At 40.4% G+C, this 20,136-nt stretch overlaps 1 protein-coding gene across 3 annotated transcripts; it reads right to left on the bottom strand.

Moving 5' to 3' along the window:
• Window positions 1–3,578: 3,578 nt before the first annotated feature.
• LOC140893505 (uncharacterized) lies at window positions 3,579–8,893 on the bottom strand. 3 transcript variants are annotated; one of them, XR_012153168.1, is made up of 3 exons: window positions 5,384–5,524; window positions 4,155–4,218; window positions 3,579–3,826 (listed from the first exon to the last, which is right to left on the bottom strand). XR_012153168.1 is itself a non-coding variant. In XM_073302585.1 (2 exons), exons 1-2 carry the CDS (start codon window positions 8,732–8,734, stop codon window positions 3,809–3,811), a joined length of 735 nt encoding a protein of 244 aa, XP_073158686.1. In that variant the 5' UTR covers window positions 8,735–8,893; the 3' UTR covers window positions 3,579–3,808. The 3 variants fall into 3 exon arrangements, 2 of the variants coding, with proteins under 2 accessions (XP_073158686.1, XP_073158685.1); XM_073302585.1 differs by lacking the exons at window positions 4,155–4,218; window positions 5,384–5,524 and adding an exon at window positions 8,018–8,893; XM_073302584.1 differs by lacking the exons at window positions 4,155–4,218; window positions 5,384–5,524 and adding an exon at window positions 7,991–8,893.
• Window positions 8,894–20,136: the final 11,243 nt, after the last annotated feature.

Consider the following 20,136-nt stretch of genomic DNA (forward strand, 5'->3'; position numbering starts at 1 on the left):
AAAAAATTTTTAAACTTCCGCTGCACCGGGTATCAATCGTAATTGGTCTGGGAACTCGCCAGTTTTACAACACTAGGCCACCGATAAATCCCCCTGCCGAAGACTCATAAACTCCTTCTTCAATTGAGCCCTCACATCCGCACTAAAATAATTCTCAAAGAAGAGTTTCTTGAAATCACTCAAAGTCAAGGTGGTCGGAACCACTGTCTTCTCTACTCCCTCCCACTAGAGGGCAACGTCATCCTTTAGAAGTAAAGTGGCAAAGGCAAAACAAACTCGATCTGCATCTCCCAACTCCATATAGCGAAAGATCACCTATAGGGAACATATCCATCCCTCAGCCATGAACGGATCAGTAGTGCCAGCAAAGTCCTTCGGATCCATCTTCCGAAACTGCTAATAGATTTTCTGTAGCGACCCTACCCGGATCCACTACCTAATCAGAGTTAAGAGGATAATAAAGCATGCATTAAATAAATCGCTGCGGAAGACTTAAATAAAATCAGACCGGCAGAATACAACTGGTTAAACAAATTCTATTATACAACCCAATCAAATAAATAAGCCTAAAAGGAAAAAACCTACAACTAATCCTGCTGTCTTCACTGGTCACTGGCCACTCCAAGCTCCTGGTGCTCAATCCTGCACCTACACCTGCCCCGTCGAATGAGGTGTCCACATACACAGAAAAGACTGGACGTGAGCTCTAAGCTCAATACGAAAGCACAGATAAAACATACAAATATGTGCATGCAAATGACAGGGTATCCATATCTGGGATAACTGTATACAACTGCTCAGTAATGGCGCCTAGGACATGAGTGGTACAACCCGGGGAGCAAACCCTACGTACACTGCTCATTCCTAACGGACGTAGACCATGTCTTCCAGATGCCAGTGCCGGCTAACCCGTCGGTCGCGGGGCGCTCTACATCAACCGTCCGAACAGGGCTGAGCGGCCCTACATGGCTCATTTCAAAAGATGGACAGACACAATATGATATGCACATGCTGCATAATAATACGACATACAAATTCAACATATAAGCATGCAAAACCCGCTGGCTATCTCAGTCAGTACGTACGTACCTTTCTACAAGAAGTCCTGGCAGTCCCTCTCTAGGTTCCAAGCCTATCATCAACTCTACAATGCAATTAACCATGCATCATTAATTAAGCTCTAAAATCCTTAACTAAGCTATTGCATACTCCTAAATATTTTTAGGAAGCCAAAGCTATACATGCGTCCGTCGTTAGCCCTTTGCTATCGCTTGCCTCAAAACTAGGCCACAGCTCCGTTACGACGCCTGGATCGCTATGCCACTTCCGGAATCCCAAAAGGACGCCTAGATCTCCCTAGATCTGAGTTGGAAGGCTAAGGAATTGAGAGACAAAAAGGAGAGGTGCGAGTTGAAAATGAAATTTCGGACCCCTATTTATAGGCGAAGTTCGGGCCGTCCGAACTCGACATCGGATCCTCCGAACTGGTTCAGATCCTTTGTTCCTGACTTCAGAGTCTCCGTTCCTGTTCGGAGCCTCCGATCCTGACTTCGGATCCCCCGAAGTCCCATCAGTGATGTCACCAATGACGCATTATCTTCGGAGCCTCCGATCCGAGTTCGGATCCTCCTAACCCGGTTCGGAGCCTCCGAACCATCCGAACCCTCGGAACCTTCCCGACCATTTTTGAGTGTCCTGAATCCATTTCTGGACTCCGTTCACCCATTTGAAATTTCCTTAATCATGTTTTACTTAATCTAAACATGAACATACGATTAATTACACATTATTCGCTAATTTTGGATACGGGTCACTACATTCTCCGCCTCCCCCCCCCCCCCCTTCTTAAAAGATTTCGTCCTCGAAATCTAGGGTAGAACCTCGAGAACATACTAATTAAAGACCCTTGCTCGAGTGTCTGGTCGAAATAGCTTCCGACGCACTCAGACTCTTGTCGAATTCCCTTTAAGCTCCATTAATGCTGAACAACATTAACATTCTCCCAGCTGAAGATTACTACGCTACTGGTCGACAGTCGAACTCCTCTGGCACTAGCGTATCAAAACACTGATACATCTTTCATTCTGACCACGATCTCCCTGATCACGAAGGATACAAATACCCGCTTGATCGAGATCATCGTCCCAAGGGAAATCTTAGACTGACGAATACCAAGTCATAACCTGACTGGTTTACAGCATCCGTCAAATCACTAATTGAATCTAACCATCTAATGGTTCCAAAAGTTCTCGGTGCTTAACACCTCTAGTTAGGAAACACCATTCCCAACACTGTGCTGTCACAACAAATTCCGAATTTCTCCCTGTGAGAATCTAGTTGACAAAAAGCTATACACCAACGTAACTGCTTAACACGATTCCCTAGACTGGTCATCCTTCCCATGCTCCATCAAAGCAAACGAGCTTTCCAAGCAATACTGGGAATTCAGTCCACCATGTCTAGTACAAATCACAGTTCACGTTTTTTAGTATAACTCAGCACTGTGCCCTGATGAAAACTATCATCGCTCGCCAATAATGACACTAAGTCATCTCCTAGCCATTGGCCTGCGAAGCCACGCGTACTCCAATGGAAATCATTACTCCTCTGCTGATCTACATCATCTCGACCATAGGTTATTCACCTCATGGATTTCCAATCGATGGACATCCTCCTGATAGTTATACATACTCGCAATCACTGTACGCTCATCAAGACTAAGGCAAGCTTCCACCAATATGCCCGACTGGGACATTCCACAGTGCACAGACATATGGAAACGCTTCTTATTCTGTCTTGAAACTCGACAATCATTGCACCTGGTATAACTCACCTCGGAGTCTCTGATGACACCATCATCACTAGCTACTTATCAAGCACCCGACCATTGTCCATTGCTAAAACGCAATATCCTTGACAAACAGTCTGCACTGATGGTGAAATTCTTCGATTCCAAAGGCAACCTGGTTTACTACTAAGTCGATCATCGACTACCTCATTCACCTCAAAGATATCGCACATCACTCGCTGAAAGATTAGTGACACAACCTGCTAGACCTCGTAAACTAGATCCTAGCTAATGTCACATCTCACGATCAGACAACTGATGTCCCCTTGCTAATGTCCATTAGCTTTTTCAACACTCGTCAATACAAGAACACTTCGTCAAAATGTTCTGTTGACATCCTCAATATCTTGTCATTGGACAACTCTCACATGAAGCAGAAATCCTGATCTCATCCATTACTCAACCCGAGTACGCAATTGCTATCACTAAGAAATTTTTGGAATCAATACCAGTTTCCTTCATAACAAGAATGTATAATCCTAGTAAACCACCAACTCACTTGCTTGTTTCCACTGCCAAGTTATCACCTAACTTGACCATACATGTAACGACCCAAAACTCGAGAGGGATTTTTTTATATATATAAAAATTTAAACACCACATATATGCCCATACATATATGCATCTTTACTAAAAATAATCTTTATTCCTTGTGAAATAATATATAACAAATTGATTGAAATCTAGCAAATTTTAAAACGCCTAAATAATTTAAAAGAAATGACAGCGCGCGAAATACGGTATCGCAAAATGCAAAAATACATAGTTTAAGAAATTACCCAAACATAGTCGAATCATAACATGAGTAGTAAAGTGGCAAACATGCAATGTAAATAGTTTAATACAATCCTCAGTCAAATCTCAGAAAATTGCGGAAATAAATACTGCAATGGTCACGGGCAAGCCAGCTAGACGTAGATGCTCAGAGGTCCCCGCCACCAGTCGGGACCACATCATCAGCTACTGAATCAATCTCACCTGCATATTTTAGATCTAGTGAGACTAAAGGCCCAACATTCTCTACAATATACATAACGAGTACTACTAAATAAAACCACATTAAAGCATACATCATATATGAAAATATCCTGAGGGTTCTAATGCATGCATAATCATAAAATCGAATGCATCATACTAAAACGTAAACATAATCATAACATAACTAAATACATAGCATAAATTATGGCATGCAATATATCATAAAATCTTTACTGAGTGGGTCCTATCAGTGAAATGTGACTCTAAACATAAGCGATTGATCAATCTATAAACAGCGTACGTGGCGGCGAGTTTCACCAAACCTTACCACGGGGATTCCCTACGCCTCTTATGCCACCTCGCCCAACATTAACACGGGGATCCGTAGGCTCCTGAACATAATTGCCACAATTCACGTCAACTTCCCAAAAATTATTTTCTTCACGTGCCAAATACTTAACATTAAAATATATGCATGAATCATTAATAAAAAAATATCAGTTTTTCTTAAAAATTTTGCCCGTAAATATATATTTAATTCTTTTTTTATAAAAAATAATATTCATATCAAAATATTACATATACGTCTATTAAATATATATTTACGGACTATTCAGTTTGTCATGGCTGGTTCGAGTTGCTGCTGCTTAACCTAAGACATGAAACTAGATCTGGCCCATTAACCCTTACCAAGGCTCAAACACTTAAATTAGCCCCATTATTCATAAATTAACCCAATTAGATCAAAGTTGGCCCAATTAACTCTAATCTACTCGAGCCCAAGAAACTTGGTCCAATACTAACTTAAGCCTTAACCCAATAAATTTAATTCAAGCCCAAAATATTCACTATTTAAGCCCAATAAATTAAATTCTTAGGCCCAGCACCAACCCAAATAACACAAGCCCAAATAAGTAACCCATACCAAACTCATGGCCCATGAATTAATTGACCCAGACCCAGACCCACTTAAGCTATGACCCGATCCACTAACTCAAACCCGGCCCGACTCGGACCAGCCCACCTGGGCCGAGCCCAAGTCACAACCCCGCCCCACTCCCTTCTCCTCGGCTTCTCCAAACTCTCGACTCCTTCCCTTGTATCGTTCCCCCTGCTCCGACCACCATGGCCGGAGCCCGGCCGGCAGGGCCATCCCAGGGTCCTGCCGAACCATCCTGACCCAGCCCCTGGCTCGGCCAAGGCCCACAACAGCCGAGCAAGAAATCTGCACACACACACGCATATCCCTTCAACCAACAACCATCGGCCAGCCTACACCCTCACCACTTCCAGCCCTCTACCCATCATCCAACTGACTAGAACCCTAAGATCTCCATCTAACCACCGAGCTAAGGCAGCAGCAGCTCATAAGCCCGCCGAGAACAACCAGAGAAATCGGTCCATTCATAAAATGAAAACAAAACAAAACAAAACAAAACGTTGCAATAACCTTAAAATTATGCCCGAGACCACACACAAATGCAAACACAATTCATTTATCAACCAAAATAAGCGTAATAGCGATTCGAATGGTGAGGGGAAGAAATTTGAACATGCCTTAAATACAAAGATAAGGAATGGAAACAAAGGCGGCGACGAGGCGATCGGTATTCCGTAAAAATCTTGAAATTTGGCAAAGATTTCGAGTGAGGTGTGTGCTGGTGAGAGAGACGGCCAAGGGTTCCCGTTTCACAAAAGAAATCGATGAAGAAGACGATGTCTGAATAGGGCCTCTATCGGCTATTAAAAAAAAACAAAACATGGATCTTGGGCGCAATCTTTGGGCTAAAAAAAAAGAATACAATCCTTAGCCCACAACAAATATTTTGGACAATTTAAATGCTAATTTTCGAAATAATAAGGCCCAAAAATTTAAGGTGCCCTTAAAGCCCTAAAAATGGCATTTTTAGATTGAAAATGGGCTTCTAAAATATTTATATATATAATACCTAAATTTTTCGATGAAATAAACCTTAAAATAATTTTTTTAGACTCTTAAAATACTCGGGTTAAAATCCAAATTAAATTTTAAAACACATAATCATGCCAATAAAAGTCATTTGAACCCTAAATTTATTTTATTATTATTATATTCTATTTAATATATAAAAATCCTTAATTATGCATACGGTTTAGCGAAAAAGAAAAAATCTAGGCGTTACAACTCTCCCCTCCTTAACAGAAATTTCGTCCTCGAAATTGAGATAAGTACCGAACAACTCCGGATAAAGAGTGTCTCGTCTTACAATTAGCCACCTCCTCGAGATAATTCAGCCACTGAATTTTGCCTTTAGAGATAGATCGCGTCCTAAACCTCCGCTCCTCTTGCGCCAAGATCTGCACCGGTCGCTCCTCGAACGACAAATCTGACGCCAACTGCAGAGGCTCGAAATCTGACACATGCGATGGATTGGAGATATACTTCCGCAGTTTCGAGACATGGAATACATCGTGAACTGCTGCAAGGCTAGACGGTAGCGCTACATGATAAGCCAAAGTGTCAATCCTCTACAAAATCTCAAATGGACCGATAAACCTCGGACTGAGCGTGCCTCTCTAACGAAATGCTTCACGCCCTTCATGGGCTCGACTCTCACAAATACATGGTTCTCAAAGCTGCAAATAGAATCTTCTATTTCTCTTTCCTAACCATTCGGATCAAGGCATAACTATTTGAATCGACTGCGAATCTGCTTCAAAATCTAACCCAGAATACCATAATTCATCCTCGATATCTTCAGACTCACAATCCTATCCAGTGACCACCAAACACTAAAATCTAAGGGTGTTATTAATTGCTATCGGTTACAAGCCAAAATAATGTCAAGAAAACGCTCAATAAAACACAGCTCAATCAATAACTTGCTGGGTCATAATCAAATCGAAATCAAAGGGATATGGTTCAGAAAAATATCAAAATACAATATTCTTGAAGACATTTTCTTTAAACAAATACAACTTTCTTGCAATTAAATACAAGGGATGAGATGAGTAGATCAAACTCAAGGCTCCATGAACAAAAGATGAGAGCCAATCAATCAATATCTATTCAGGTGATCGATCACCCGTCAACGAGTTTGATGTCATACCCATCATCAAGACAAGTCAAAGTCAGGGATGTCAGCGTGATCTCACACACGAATAAATCCACACGCATTCATCGAAAAGAAAAAGAAATATAATCTCATGGCATAATCCGATGTCAACGAACTAAAATAGAGATCACAATGAAATAGAATAAAAATACTCACCTGAGTCAATATCCATGTCCAGATTTAGAATTCAAGTTTTCAAGAATGTGAATTTTTGAAATTCATAATCGAAATATCAATCGATTTCAGATTGACTGAACCTTTAATGACCAGTGTCATGCGAATCAAGGAATGCATGAACCACAAGAAGGATTCCAATATTTCTAGAAAGAATCGATAAAACAGCTCAAGTAACTGGTTTTCTGCTATCCTTCACAATAAAAACCAAGCTACAAGCGATGCTTAATTACTCAATTAGGACTATCGCCAAATTCCCAAATTTCATATCTGCAGCAAACTAACTCATCTCTATTAAGTACTCTTGTACCGAATAATTAGGCGCAACGATTCCTAAGGAAAGAAAATCTAACTTTCTCAATACTAATCAGTCAAATTTCTAAGATAAATCTCAAAACATTCTCTCCAACCCAAATAAGATCAAAACCCTACATCGGCAAAACCACTAAATTAGCTCGAACCACAGACCCCTCAAACGGCAACTCCCAACCAGTGATAACACTGGTAGAAAAAGAAACTTCACCAGAAGACACGGTAATATCGTACCCTTAACTAGACATCTCGGGTACAATACACACCCGCACAATGAAAGACTGAGAGATAAAAGAGTGTGTCGCTCCAGAATCTAACAACGCAAAAGTTGCAACCCCTCTAATACTAATTTCCCTGCACGCAGAAATGTTCTCAAACAGATATAGACTATACCACCAAGAATAACAATTCATCCCAATCACCAACAACATCCAACCTAAATATGCAAATCCACAAATTCAACAATTCCAAAAAAACTTAAGCACGCAGTTCTAAATCACAAGTACAAACAATAGAGTAACTACTCGTGCAAAGCATTAATTAAACAGCCCAAGAGTAGCGAATAATCATAAATGAGAGTTACCCGAGATAAGAGAAGTTTCGGATCAACCTCCTCAGCGTGCATCACAAATAGGCGTCCCGTCGTCTGCTTCTTTTGCGGACAGTTCCTCGAAATGTGGCCCGGCTCCTTACAGTAATAGCACCTGACCGAACCCACCATGCACTGACCAGAATGGGGCCTCTGACACTGTCTGCAAAAATTCAATCCTCCTGCATTAGGGGCGGCTGCCCCCTTCTGTCGCTGCTGTTGTCTGGGCTGACCCTGCGGCCTCTGCTGCTGCGGTCTCGGAGGATTTGGGCCCTCAGATGACCCAAGGTAAGACCTCTTCGCAGACTGCTGCGAAGACTGCTCTCGTGCTGACTGCTGGAACTGTCTCTTCCTCTGATAATCAACCTGCATCTCTCTCCTCCCTATCTCTGACCGATACGCCCTGTTCACCGCTGCCTTATACGTCACCACATCGGCCATAAAAACGTCATGCTTGATGTTGGTCCTCAAGCCGTCGGTGAAGTGTCGAAGCCTCTCTCTCTCATCCTCGGCTATCATGGGTACAAAGTGGCATCCACGCTCAAACTGCTTCACATACTCGGCCACAGAGCGGTCTCCCTGTCGAAGAGTCAGAAAATCGAGGACCAGCTGGCCTCGAACGTCCTCCATGAAGTAGTTCTCAAAGAACACGGTCCTGAAATCCCTCCAAGTCATCCCCGCCACATCCAGTCCAATCACGGCGCCCTCCCACCAAAGGGCTGTGTCATCTTTCAGCATATAGATGGCGCAACGAACCTGGTCAGCATCCTAAACCCCATGTAAGCAAAGATCGTCTCTAACGATCGGATCCAATCCTCAGCAGCTAACGGATTAGTGGTCCCTGCGAACTCCTTGGGATCCTTCTTGCGGAACCTCTCCGTGATGTCCTCCTCACGAGTCCTCCTAGGCTGATCGGCCTGATGCTCCAGCAATCTAGTGATGCCAGCTAGCATGTCCATGCTAGCCCTCTCAAACACTGTAAGTGGCGGAGCTGGTGGTGCTGGAGGCGGTGGTGGAGATGGTTCCTGCTGGTCTCCACCCTAGTCAGCACCTCTCTGGTCAGCATCCATGGGGTCACCCCGTCTCAAAACGCATCTCGGAGCCATACTGCAATTCCCAAAAACCTCACGTAACCGTATTGCATAACTAAGTATTTAATTTAAGAAAACCTCTTATAAATTAAATTTCAATGAACATTTAACTACTGAGTCTCATTCATAAGCATATACTTAAAACATTTAACCTTACAGACTGGCGATCCGACTTCTGAGCTCCACGTAGCAGGCTAGCTTACCGTCCAAGGACCATGCTTTGATACCAAGCTGTAACGACCCGAAACTCGAGAGGGATTTTTTTTTTATATAAAAATTTAAACACCACATATATGCCCATACATATATGCATCTTTACTAAAAATAATCTTTATTCCTTATGAAATAATATATAATAAATTGATTGAACTCTAGCAAATTTTAAAACGCCTAAATAATTTAAAAGAAATGACAGCGCACGAAATACGGTATCACAAAATGCAAAAATACATAATTTAAGAAATTACCCAAACATAGTCGAATCATAACATGAGTAGTAAAGTGGCAAACATGCACTGTAAATAGTTTAATACAATCCTTAGTCAAATCTCAGAAAATTGCGAAAATAAATACTGCAATGGTCATGGGCAAGCGAGCTAGACGTAGATGCTAAGAGGTTCCCGCCACCAGTCGGGACCACATCATCAGCTACTGAATCAATCTCACCTGCACCATTTAGATCTAGTGAGCCTAAAGGCCCAGCATGCTCTATAATATACATAATGAGTACTACTAAATAAAAACACATGCAAGCATACATCATATATGAAAATATCCTGAGGGTTCTAATGCATGCATGATCATAAAATCGAATGCATCATACTAAAACGTAAACATAATCAAAACATAACTAAATACATAGCATAAATTATGGCATGAAATATATCATAAATCTTTACTGAGTGGGTCCTATCAGTGAAATGTGACTATAAACATAAGCAATTGATCAATCTATAACCAGCGTATGCGGCGGCGAGGTTCACCCAATCTTAACACGGGGATTCCCTACGCCTCTTATGCCACTTCACTCAACCTTAACATGGGGATCCGTAGGCTCCTGAACATAATTGCCACAATTCACGTCAACTTCCCAAAAATTATTTTCTTCACATGCCAAATACTTAACATTAAAATATATGCATGAATCATGAATAAAAAAATATCAGTTTTCCTTAAAAATTTTGCCCGTAAATATATATTTAATTCTTTTTTTATAAAAAATAATATTCATATCAAAATATTACATGTACGTCTATTAAATATATATTTACGGACTATTCAGTTTGTCATGGCTGGTTCGAGTTGCTGCTGCTTAACCTAAGCCCTGAAACTAGATCTGGCCCATTAACCCTTACCAAGGCTCAAACACTTAAATAAGCCCCATTATTCATAAATTAACCCAATTAGATCAAGGTTGGCCCAATTAAATCTAATCTACTCGAGCCCAAGAAACTTGGTCCAATACTAACTTAAGCCTTAACCCAATAAATTTAATTCAAGCCCAAAATATTCACTATTTAAGCCCAATAAATTATATTCTTAGGCCCAACACCAACCCAAATAACACAAGCCCAAATAAGTAACCCATACCCAACTCATGGCCCATGAATTAATTGACCCAGACCCAGACCCAGACCCACTTAAGCTATGACCCGATCCACTAACTCAAACCCGGCCCGACTCGTACCAGCCCACCTGGGCCGAGCCCAAGTCACAACCCCGCCCCACTCCCTTCTCCTCGGCTTCCCCAAACTCCCGACTCCTTCCCTTGTATCGTTCCCCCTGCTCTGACCACCATGGCCGGAGCCCGCCCGGTAAGGCCATCCCAGGGTCCTGTCGGACCATCTTGACCCAGCCCCTGGCTCGGCCAAGGCCCACAACAGCCGAGCAAGAAATCTGCACACACACGCATATCCCTTCAACCAACAACCATCGGCCAGCCTACGCCCTCACCACTTCCAGCCCTCATAACCCTAAGATCTCCATGTAACCACCGAGCTAAGGCAGCAGCAGCTCATAAGCCCGCTGAGAACAACCAGAGAAATCGGTCCATTCATAAAATGAAAAAAAAAAAATAAAACAAAACGTTGCAATAACCTTAAAATTATGCCCGAGACCACACACGAATGCAAACACAATTCTTTTATCAACCAAAATAAGCGTAATAGCGATTCGAATGGTGAGGGGAAGAAATTTGAACATGCCTTAAATACAAAGATAAGGGTATGGAAACGAAGGCAGCGAAGAGGCGATCGGTATTCCATAAAAATCTTGAAATTTGGCAAAGATTTCGAGTGAGGTGTGTGCTAGTGAGAAAGACGGCCAAGGGTTCCCGTTTCACAAAAGAAATCGACGAAGAAGACGATGTCTGAATAGGGCCTCTATCGTATATTCAAAAAAAAACAAAACATGGATCTTGGGCCCAATCTTTGGGCTAAAAAAAAAAGAATACAATCCTTAGCCCACAAAAAATATTTTGGACAATTTAAATGCTAATTTTCGAAATAATAAGGCCCAAAAATTTAAGGTGCCCTTAAAGCCCTAAAAATGGCATTTTTAGATGGAAAATGGGCTTCTAAAATATTTATATATATAATACCTAAATTTTTCGATGAAATAAACCTTAAAATAATTGTTTTAGACTCTTAAAATACTCGGGTTAAAATCCAAATTAAATTTTTAAACACATAATCATGCCAATAAAAGTCATTTAAACCCTAAATTTATTTTATTATTATTATATACTATTTAAAATATAAAAATCCTTAATTATGCATACGATTGAGCGAAAAAGAAAAAAATCTAGGCGTTACAATACAAGTCCAATTGCAATCGTCCCCAATTACAGCAATCCCAAATTATTCATCTCCGGCAATCCTAGAGACTCTAAATCATCCAAATTTTCGAATGCTCAAAGACTGTACCAAGTACTCATCTCCTAAGCACTAATCAAAAAATACTACCCCAAGTATTTCTTAATTGTTACACCTCGATCATAGTTGATTGGCTCAACCAATCGAACTCGTTGATCTACTTAGGCTCACACTCATCAGATCAGACCACCACTGATCACCCATTCCACATGGCTAGATCAAACTTGGCTCCGCTGCCACAACGGACTATTTCCAAACACTTGGAATACCCAAATCGCTCTGGTTTCAACACACCCATACTTGATAACCAGAAAATAGCTATTAGTAGCCTATCGACACAATCTCATGTCTTACTACTGACAGCTACCTCGTATACTGAACTTAATCAACCTAACTCTGACAGAGTTAGCCAATGGTCACTAGTAGTCATTAGCACAATTCCTATGCCACCTTAGCACTACCAATCGTTGTATTGTTCACCCAAGGCGAACATCAAGATGAACTAAGCCCAAGATTCGCTCGCGATCTATCAACCTAGCCCATTTCCATCCCATGGAAAATCCTACGCTCAACCTCTGAAAACATCAGATGGTACTTAGCACCAACACTGGACTCACTATCCTTGCTTCGTTCATTCAGGATGAACATCACGATTCGTCAAGTTCAGAAATCATAACTAACGAATCTCCAATATTTTCACAATCTCCGGACACACTCCTGATTATATCCCTCTCTAAGATTGTGCAACAATTCAAGACTGAGGTAGCTTACCACGATAATCCACCTGGACAATCACAAAGGCTTCAGGGTATAGGCCATGCTTTCCTCACATCTCAAATAATCTTGTACAATATTTAACATCTGATATAATCCATCACAGATGAAGTCAATAATCATGGAGTAGTCCTCGTATTCCAGTTGAAGTCTTAAAACAACATCCCATCTAGATCTTGGATGATTCCTATCAAAGGAAAATTCTAACCATAACCCTGATGACAACCCCTAGCCATCGCTGGTAGAAATCCGTCTACCTACTAGATTCACACGTCTAACAGTAACCTAAAGGTTAAAACCAATCTGCTAAGAGTACACACTCGTCAAGGAAATCCCTCCAAGACTGGTTCCCACATGTTGTGAAATTTCCTCGCAAGTGTACGAGTGTCAAGTTTTAATATAGTGAATAATTCAGATATCGATCTCACAGGAAGTAAAATGAAAATATTTAGTACTTGTAATTAAAATAGTCTAAACTTTATCTAGAAAATCAAACTTTGAGGATTTTGCAATAAAAATAAAATAATTAAGAGATTTAAAAGCACGCACACAACTTTCAGATTAAAAATCAATCAGAGAAAAACGGTCTAGAGGTATAGATTTCACCTGGTTTCAACAACAATCAATCCTAAGTAATTAATCTTCATGAATTCCAATCAATTAATATCCAAGAACACTTACGTTTATTATTTCCCTCTCCCGAGCAACAGATAATGTTTATCAACTACAATTAAATTCCAATATCCCTATTAAGAATTTATCGCAGTGATCTATCACAAAACAATGTTCTTTTTAAAATCTCTGTTAAAATTATACACTCTCCCGAGCTGTATAAATAATTAACAGTGTATTTTCTAATGTCCTATTCAAAATCCCCTCTCCCGAGCAATGATTTCAAATAAATATAACAAATCAATTATTGATCAGATAATTGAAAAGACAATCAATTCTAGAAAAAACAATTAATCTAGAAGAAATTCAATTCAATAAAATCAAAAAATCATGAAAGCGTCTACACCAGGTTCCATCTGACCTCTAGACTATAAAAATTAGTTCATAATAAAATTCTGAAAACAATAAATAATAAATCCAAACATGTTCAGAATTAAATAAAAGATAAGAAACAAATCCGTTGTCGACACCGTGTCCGGACTATCAAACTCCGTCTTCGTTCTTCAGTTAAGCTCCAGATAAATCCTCAGCAAATCACACGATCAAACCGTCTGATATTCTAATATGTGTGTGTGGCGGCTCCTCCCTCCAATTGTCTGACAAAAATCCTTTTATATTGCTCAGCAAAAGCCCACAAAATCAAGCCCAAGAATTAATTACCCGATTTAATAAAATCTTCCCAATTCAGCAACGGAGCGGGCACTCAAGTAAGGGCGCGGGCGCGCCTTCAACTCGAAGTATCAATTCTCAGATTTCTAAACTTTGCGTGTTAGCTCTTGAAGAAGCGCTAAAGATAAGCGCTATCTTTGGCCCAATTGTGAAAAGCCCATTAACATCTGTACGTTGTTTCCTTTTCTTTTCTTCTTTCTTCTTTTCTTTTCCTTTCTCTTCTAAACTTCTTATTTTTCTCCTCAAAATTTCATAATTCACAAAATCTCGATAATTTCCTACAATCACAAAAACAACACAATACCCACATAAATCTGCTCGAAACAAATATTTAACAATTAAAATCATATATAAATTAAGTGTATAAAATACACTTATCAAATACCCCCAAACTTAGACTTTTGCTAGTCCCGAGCAAAACTATTAAATTCCAAAAACTCATTCTCTCAAAAACCAACAAGAATAGTCAAGAAATATTATGGAACAATGGTCTCATCAATGATTTCAAAAAAAAATATCAAATCCAATTCATATCCAACCTACTAACACTTGAAAGTTTTAGCTAATCACAAAATAATAACCGCATAAACTCACAATCTCCGCAACTTAAGTTCAAAACACCATCATCCGAATTCAATTCAAACATTCATAGATCATGAGGACTTTTCAAGGATAGCATAGGATCAAATATAGGATATAAATAAAAAAACACTCACAAATAGGTAAATGCAAAGAATAATAGTGTGTGTGTGTTTAGATTAAAATTCATAATCATTAAAAGCATCAATCAACAGTTCATAGGCTAAATTCTCGCAACTCTTCTCCACTAGTATATTGGGCAACTGAGACTCGGTCACTAGGACTTATTCAGCTTATAATGTAAGGCCTGACTCATGGCTACAAGCGAAAGATAAGAATTCAAAATAAAGAGTAATTTATAATTTTATGCTCAATTTAACTTCAACTCCTTTCATTCACAATTTCACACTTATTTCACTTCACTCAATTTTTCAACTTCTTCACAACTCTCTCACAAATTTTTTCTTTCTTTCACAACTTTTTCAACCACATTTTTCAACTCTTTTTTCTACTACCTTTTTTTTTCATCTTTTCAATTCATCCACCACACCAATCCTTTTTTCACAAATAAAGCAAGGAACATAAATATTTTAGCATTCAAATTACTCCCTTAAAGGTAGGAAATAGTGTATAGGCTATTCAGGTAGTCAATGTAGGACCTTGAAATAATGACGAATGGGGGTTTAATCACACGTTTACACGCATGCCATTCGATTTTCAATAAAGCTCAAACAAGGTACTAGGGATAAAATAGTAATAGGTAGCTTGAAAGGCTCAAACGAATTCAGAAAAATCGCCTAAGTCATCCCTAATCTCAGTATTGCCCGTATTTCGCCTCGAAGAGTGTTCGAACTAGTTCTAGACAAGTCTCAATCCACAATTAAATCATACAAATTCAATCAGTGCAGAAAAAGAATACTCATCAGAAGTTAAAGATGATTTTCACAACAAATTCAGAATTTTCGTACCTCAATGTACTCATATACGTGTAGCTCAAATAGGCAACTAAGGATAAATTCAATGAAAATTAGGCCCAAAAATTTCAAACAATGCCTCAATCATATCTATGTCTGTATGTCTCAAAAATCAGATTCAAGCATTAATCACAAAGTATATAGGAAATTGTTCATCTAATTGGTTCCATATTTTCAAAAATATTTGTCAGATAGGTGGACAATCATGGATTTCAGTTATCACACAAAAATATTTTTCATTGGCCATGCATCCATTTCTTTCTCAACTTCTTTTAAATTCAACTCAACTCAACCAAAAACAACTAAACTCAACAAAAAATTTTATCTATGAAATTCAAAACTCAACTTCCAACCAAACAATCAAACAACTAAATCAAACTAAATCAAACTAAATCAAACATTGATTATCCCCCCAAACTTAATGTAATCATTGTCCCTAATGATTAAAAACAATAAAAAAAAACAAGGGACTCATACCTTCGACACCGAGCATCAGGACTCGGCGTCATCATCATCATCATCTCCATGGAAAGAAGGTGCAGCAGCAGCAGTATCATCAGAAGACCACTGCGGAGGAGCTGGATAAGGCACAACAGTGGGCGGATAATTCTGGGCGAGAGCGGCAGTGAAGTCATGCATATATGTCATGTGTGCTTGCATCATCTTCCATTGCTTCTTCATCTGAGAAAGCACGGCCGTAGAATCATCACGAGTAGAATACTCAGTGGCCGGATGCGTCGGTAGTGACATAGGTCCTTCCAAATGGGAAGGTGCTGGCTCAAAGTGTGGTAGTGGCTCCGAGGGTTGCGGTGGTTCAGCTGCCTGTTCAGAAGTACTGGCTGCTTTCTTCTTCTTGTCCCGTCTCAATGCACCAGTAATTCTTATAGGACCTCGAATTGGAAGAATCTGCTCCGTATCATCCCACACAACACCAGCTAACCGGCAAAGTTGAGTAATCAAAGACGAGTGGGGTAAACTGATAGTCGAGGAACCCCTAACTGCAGCAATAATAGACTCCTGAATCACCCTCCCAGCATCAACAGATTTTCCAGTGACAATGCAGTACACAAGACCAGCTCTAACCTTAGTCACATCAGATGTATGCCCAGATGGCAAAATTCTGGCAGCCACAAACTCATGCCAATTATTCGCTTCTCGTCTCAGAAAGATGGATGGAAATGTAACAGCTTCATCCTTTGAATTTCTCTTCCATTCCGCCCCATCATGACACAAAGTCTGAATTATAATATTCTCTGGATATGACTCATTCTTAAACACCTCATACTCATCATCAGAAATGTCCAAATCCGGCATTTCATAGAGACGGTTAATTGTACTCTTATCAAAAGGCACCAATTTCCCTCGAACTCGAACTTTCAGATTCACGTCTTTGACCATCAAATTTGCATAAAACTCATGAATCAATGATATAACAGCATCTGGTGGACTCCTAACAAATGTCTCCCAACCTCTTCTCTTAGCTTCAATTAACGCCGGTGCACTATGCTCTCTCAAACTCATTCCTCTTTCTTTGTGCATCCCTCGCTCCATTACATCAAAACAATATTCCTCTGCTGTGCCATTCCAAAATCTGTGTCTATCATATGAAGCAGCAGAGGACGAAGAAATTGCTCCTTTCCCTTTGGTTTTCGGTGGCATTGTAACTCAAAAACTCAATAATTCAACTCAAATCAATTACAGATGGAATTCTCACAATCCCAACACTAAACTTCAACCGACTCCAGCAATGTGCAAACACAACTTTAACCCAAACAATTTAACAAACACTTGGCGTACATGAAGACAATAATATAGAAAGTTCACTGCCAAATGTTCTTCACCCCACAATTCAAACACCCAAACAGCTTCAACACACCAACTTATATCACGGCATAAATGTAATAGATAAAATTTTATCTTTGTACCATTCAAGAACGAAAACGTCCCAAACCCCGGTAGATTCCCATGTTCTGTGCGAGGCGTGGATGGAGCAAGATCACATTCTGAGAATCCCAGATTTACAATGGCCTTGTAATGAAGATCAAAATCCCAGAGATGATATTTTGTTGAGTGCAATATTTTCGATGATTGTGCCAAAATGTGAGATTTAGAGCGGGACTCAAAAGAGAGATCGTGACATTTGAAGTCTGGGAGGAGCAAATTAGGATTTTAAATCTCAGATGTTGCGCTTTAAATCTCAGATGTTGCGCGATAGCGCCTCGTGTAGCGCAGACAGATAGAGCGATAACGCTTAGATTAAGCGCGGTTGACGGGCGCGATAGCGCAAGATCTTGCGCTTAGAGGGAGCGCGTTAGCGCTTGTGTAGCGCGGTTCCGGAGAGCGATAGCGCTTAGATTGGAGCGCGTTAGCGCTTGTGTGGTAGAGGATGCGCGTTAGCGCTGTCTTAGGCGCAATTGAGAGGGCGCGATTGCGCTGGTGGATGAGCTATTGTGTATTAGTGCAACGAAGGAAAGGCGCGGGGGCTCGAATGGAGTGGCTCGGACGCGCCTTTAAGTCGCAAAAAAACTCCAATTTCTTCCAGGTAAGGCGTGGGCGCTCTCATAAATGGGGCGGGCGCGCCTCTTGCTCAAATTTGAGATTTCTGGAGCCTGCAAATTTTTGAAGATTAAGAAAAATTAGCTCAAAAATTTAAAATAAAAAACTTAAAACAATTAAATAACAAAAATTAAATAAACTGAAAATAAAAAAAAATAAAATAAAATAAAATAAAATGCTTGGGTTGCCTCCCAAGTAGCGCTTGGTTTAAAGTCGTCAGCCCGACTTTCACGGGATTAATTCTTCCCCTTCTCTTTCACTCGCCAAATAAATTCCACGAACCGCCTTTTAAATTTTGCTTTTTTCGTGGCCTTCTTTGGTGGTTTTGGCGCTCTCGCGTTCGATGAATCAACCGCAATGTCGGCTTTTGAACGACCCTCCAAATTCATAACCGGCTCTATCAAGCATAATTTTTTAATAGGGGTGTTAGATGACTTCATGAATATATTGAAAATTACACTCTCACCGTCCACACCCATTGACAATGCACCTCTCTTCACCTCTATCTTGGCATCGGCAGTGGCCAAGAAAGGTCTCCCCAATATCAGGGGCATGTTTGCATCCTCCTCCATATCTAACACAACAAAATCCGCTGGAAAAATAAATTTATCTACTTTTACCAAAACATCTTCAATGATTCCAAGCGGATATGTGATAGATCGATCAGCCAACTGCAACGCGATCATGGTGGGCTTCACCTCACCAAGTCCTAAGCTTCTGAAAACAGACAAGGGCATGAGATTAATGCTAGCTCCTAAATCGCAAAGTGCATTATTAAAATAAGAAGAGCCAATAGTGCAAGGAATAGTAAAACTCTCTGGATTCTTAAGCTTTTGTGGCATCTTCTTTTGGAGCACCGCACTGCACTCTTCCGTTAAATTCATTACCTCGTTCTCTAGCAGCCTCCTCTTCTTGGACATCACCTCCTTGATGAACTTCGCATAATTCGGCATTTGCTCCAAAGCTTCAGCAAAGGGAATTTTGATGTGAATCTTCTTAAAAATTTCCAAGAACTTGGAAAATTGCTCGTCCAATGCTTTCTTCTTGAACCTTTGCGGGTAGGGAAGTGGAGGCTTGTACATCGGTTTCGGCTCCAGTTCAGGCTCCTCTTTCTCCTCAACTTTTTCCTCAAGTTTCTTATCCGCAACAGTAGGAATTTGGACTCCAATGTATTTGGCACTCCGCACTTCGATGGCATTGCACTGCTCCTTGGGATTCACCTCAGTATTGCTAGGGAACTGGCCGTGATTGTTGTCCTTCAGTGCGTTCGCCAACTGCCCAATACTAGTCTCCATGGATTGCAACACTGCGCCCATGTTGGCCATGTGCGTCTCCAAGCTGTCAAGGCGAGACTCAGTCCTTGCCATCCGCTTACCTGATTCCTGCACAAAGGTACTAACCATATCCTCCAAAGACAACTTACCATCACCCTTATTAGTATTGTTAGTATATGAAAAATTTTCATTATTCCGCAAATTAGGGTGAAAAGTATTGGGAATAGGATTACCTCTATAGCCTCCATATCCTCGATAGCCATTTGGATTTATATAATTGACTTGCTCTATGGCCGGTGATCCTTCAAATCCAGTTGAATCTGCAACATTAATTTTATTCAGAGAAGCTACCTGTGTAGTCAGTGCAGATAACTGAGCAGTAATGGACGTGAGAGGATCCACTGCATACACTCCAGCTGGCTTCTTTACTCCTATACGCTCCGATGGCCATTGGAAACTATTGACCGTCATCTCCTCCAACATATCATAAGCCTGAACATGATCCTTTGCAAATATAGTACCTCCAGCAGCAGAATCGACATTCATCCTTGTAGGCGAATTCAGTCCATTGTAAAACCACTCGATCTGTTCCCAATCTGCAAAATTGTGGTTAGGACAACGTCTTAATAATTCTTTATACCTTTCTTATGCCTCATATAACTGTTCAGTGTCCATCTG

The sequence above is a fragment of the Henckelia pumila genome, chromosome 3 (genome assembly GCF_033568475.1).
Source record: "Henckelia pumila isolate YLH828 chromosome 3, ASM3356847v2, whole genome shotgun sequence".
Taxonomy (NCBI): domain Eukaryota; kingdom Viridiplantae; phylum Streptophyta; class Magnoliopsida; order Lamiales; family Gesneriaceae; genus Henckelia; species Henckelia pumila.

Bases quoted from the DNA above. Each gene is read 5' to 3' on its own strand.
- LOC140893505 (XM_073302584.1), bottom strand. From the start codon at position 8,734: ATGCTGAAAGATGACACAGCCCTTTGGTGGGAGGGCGCCGTGATTGGA.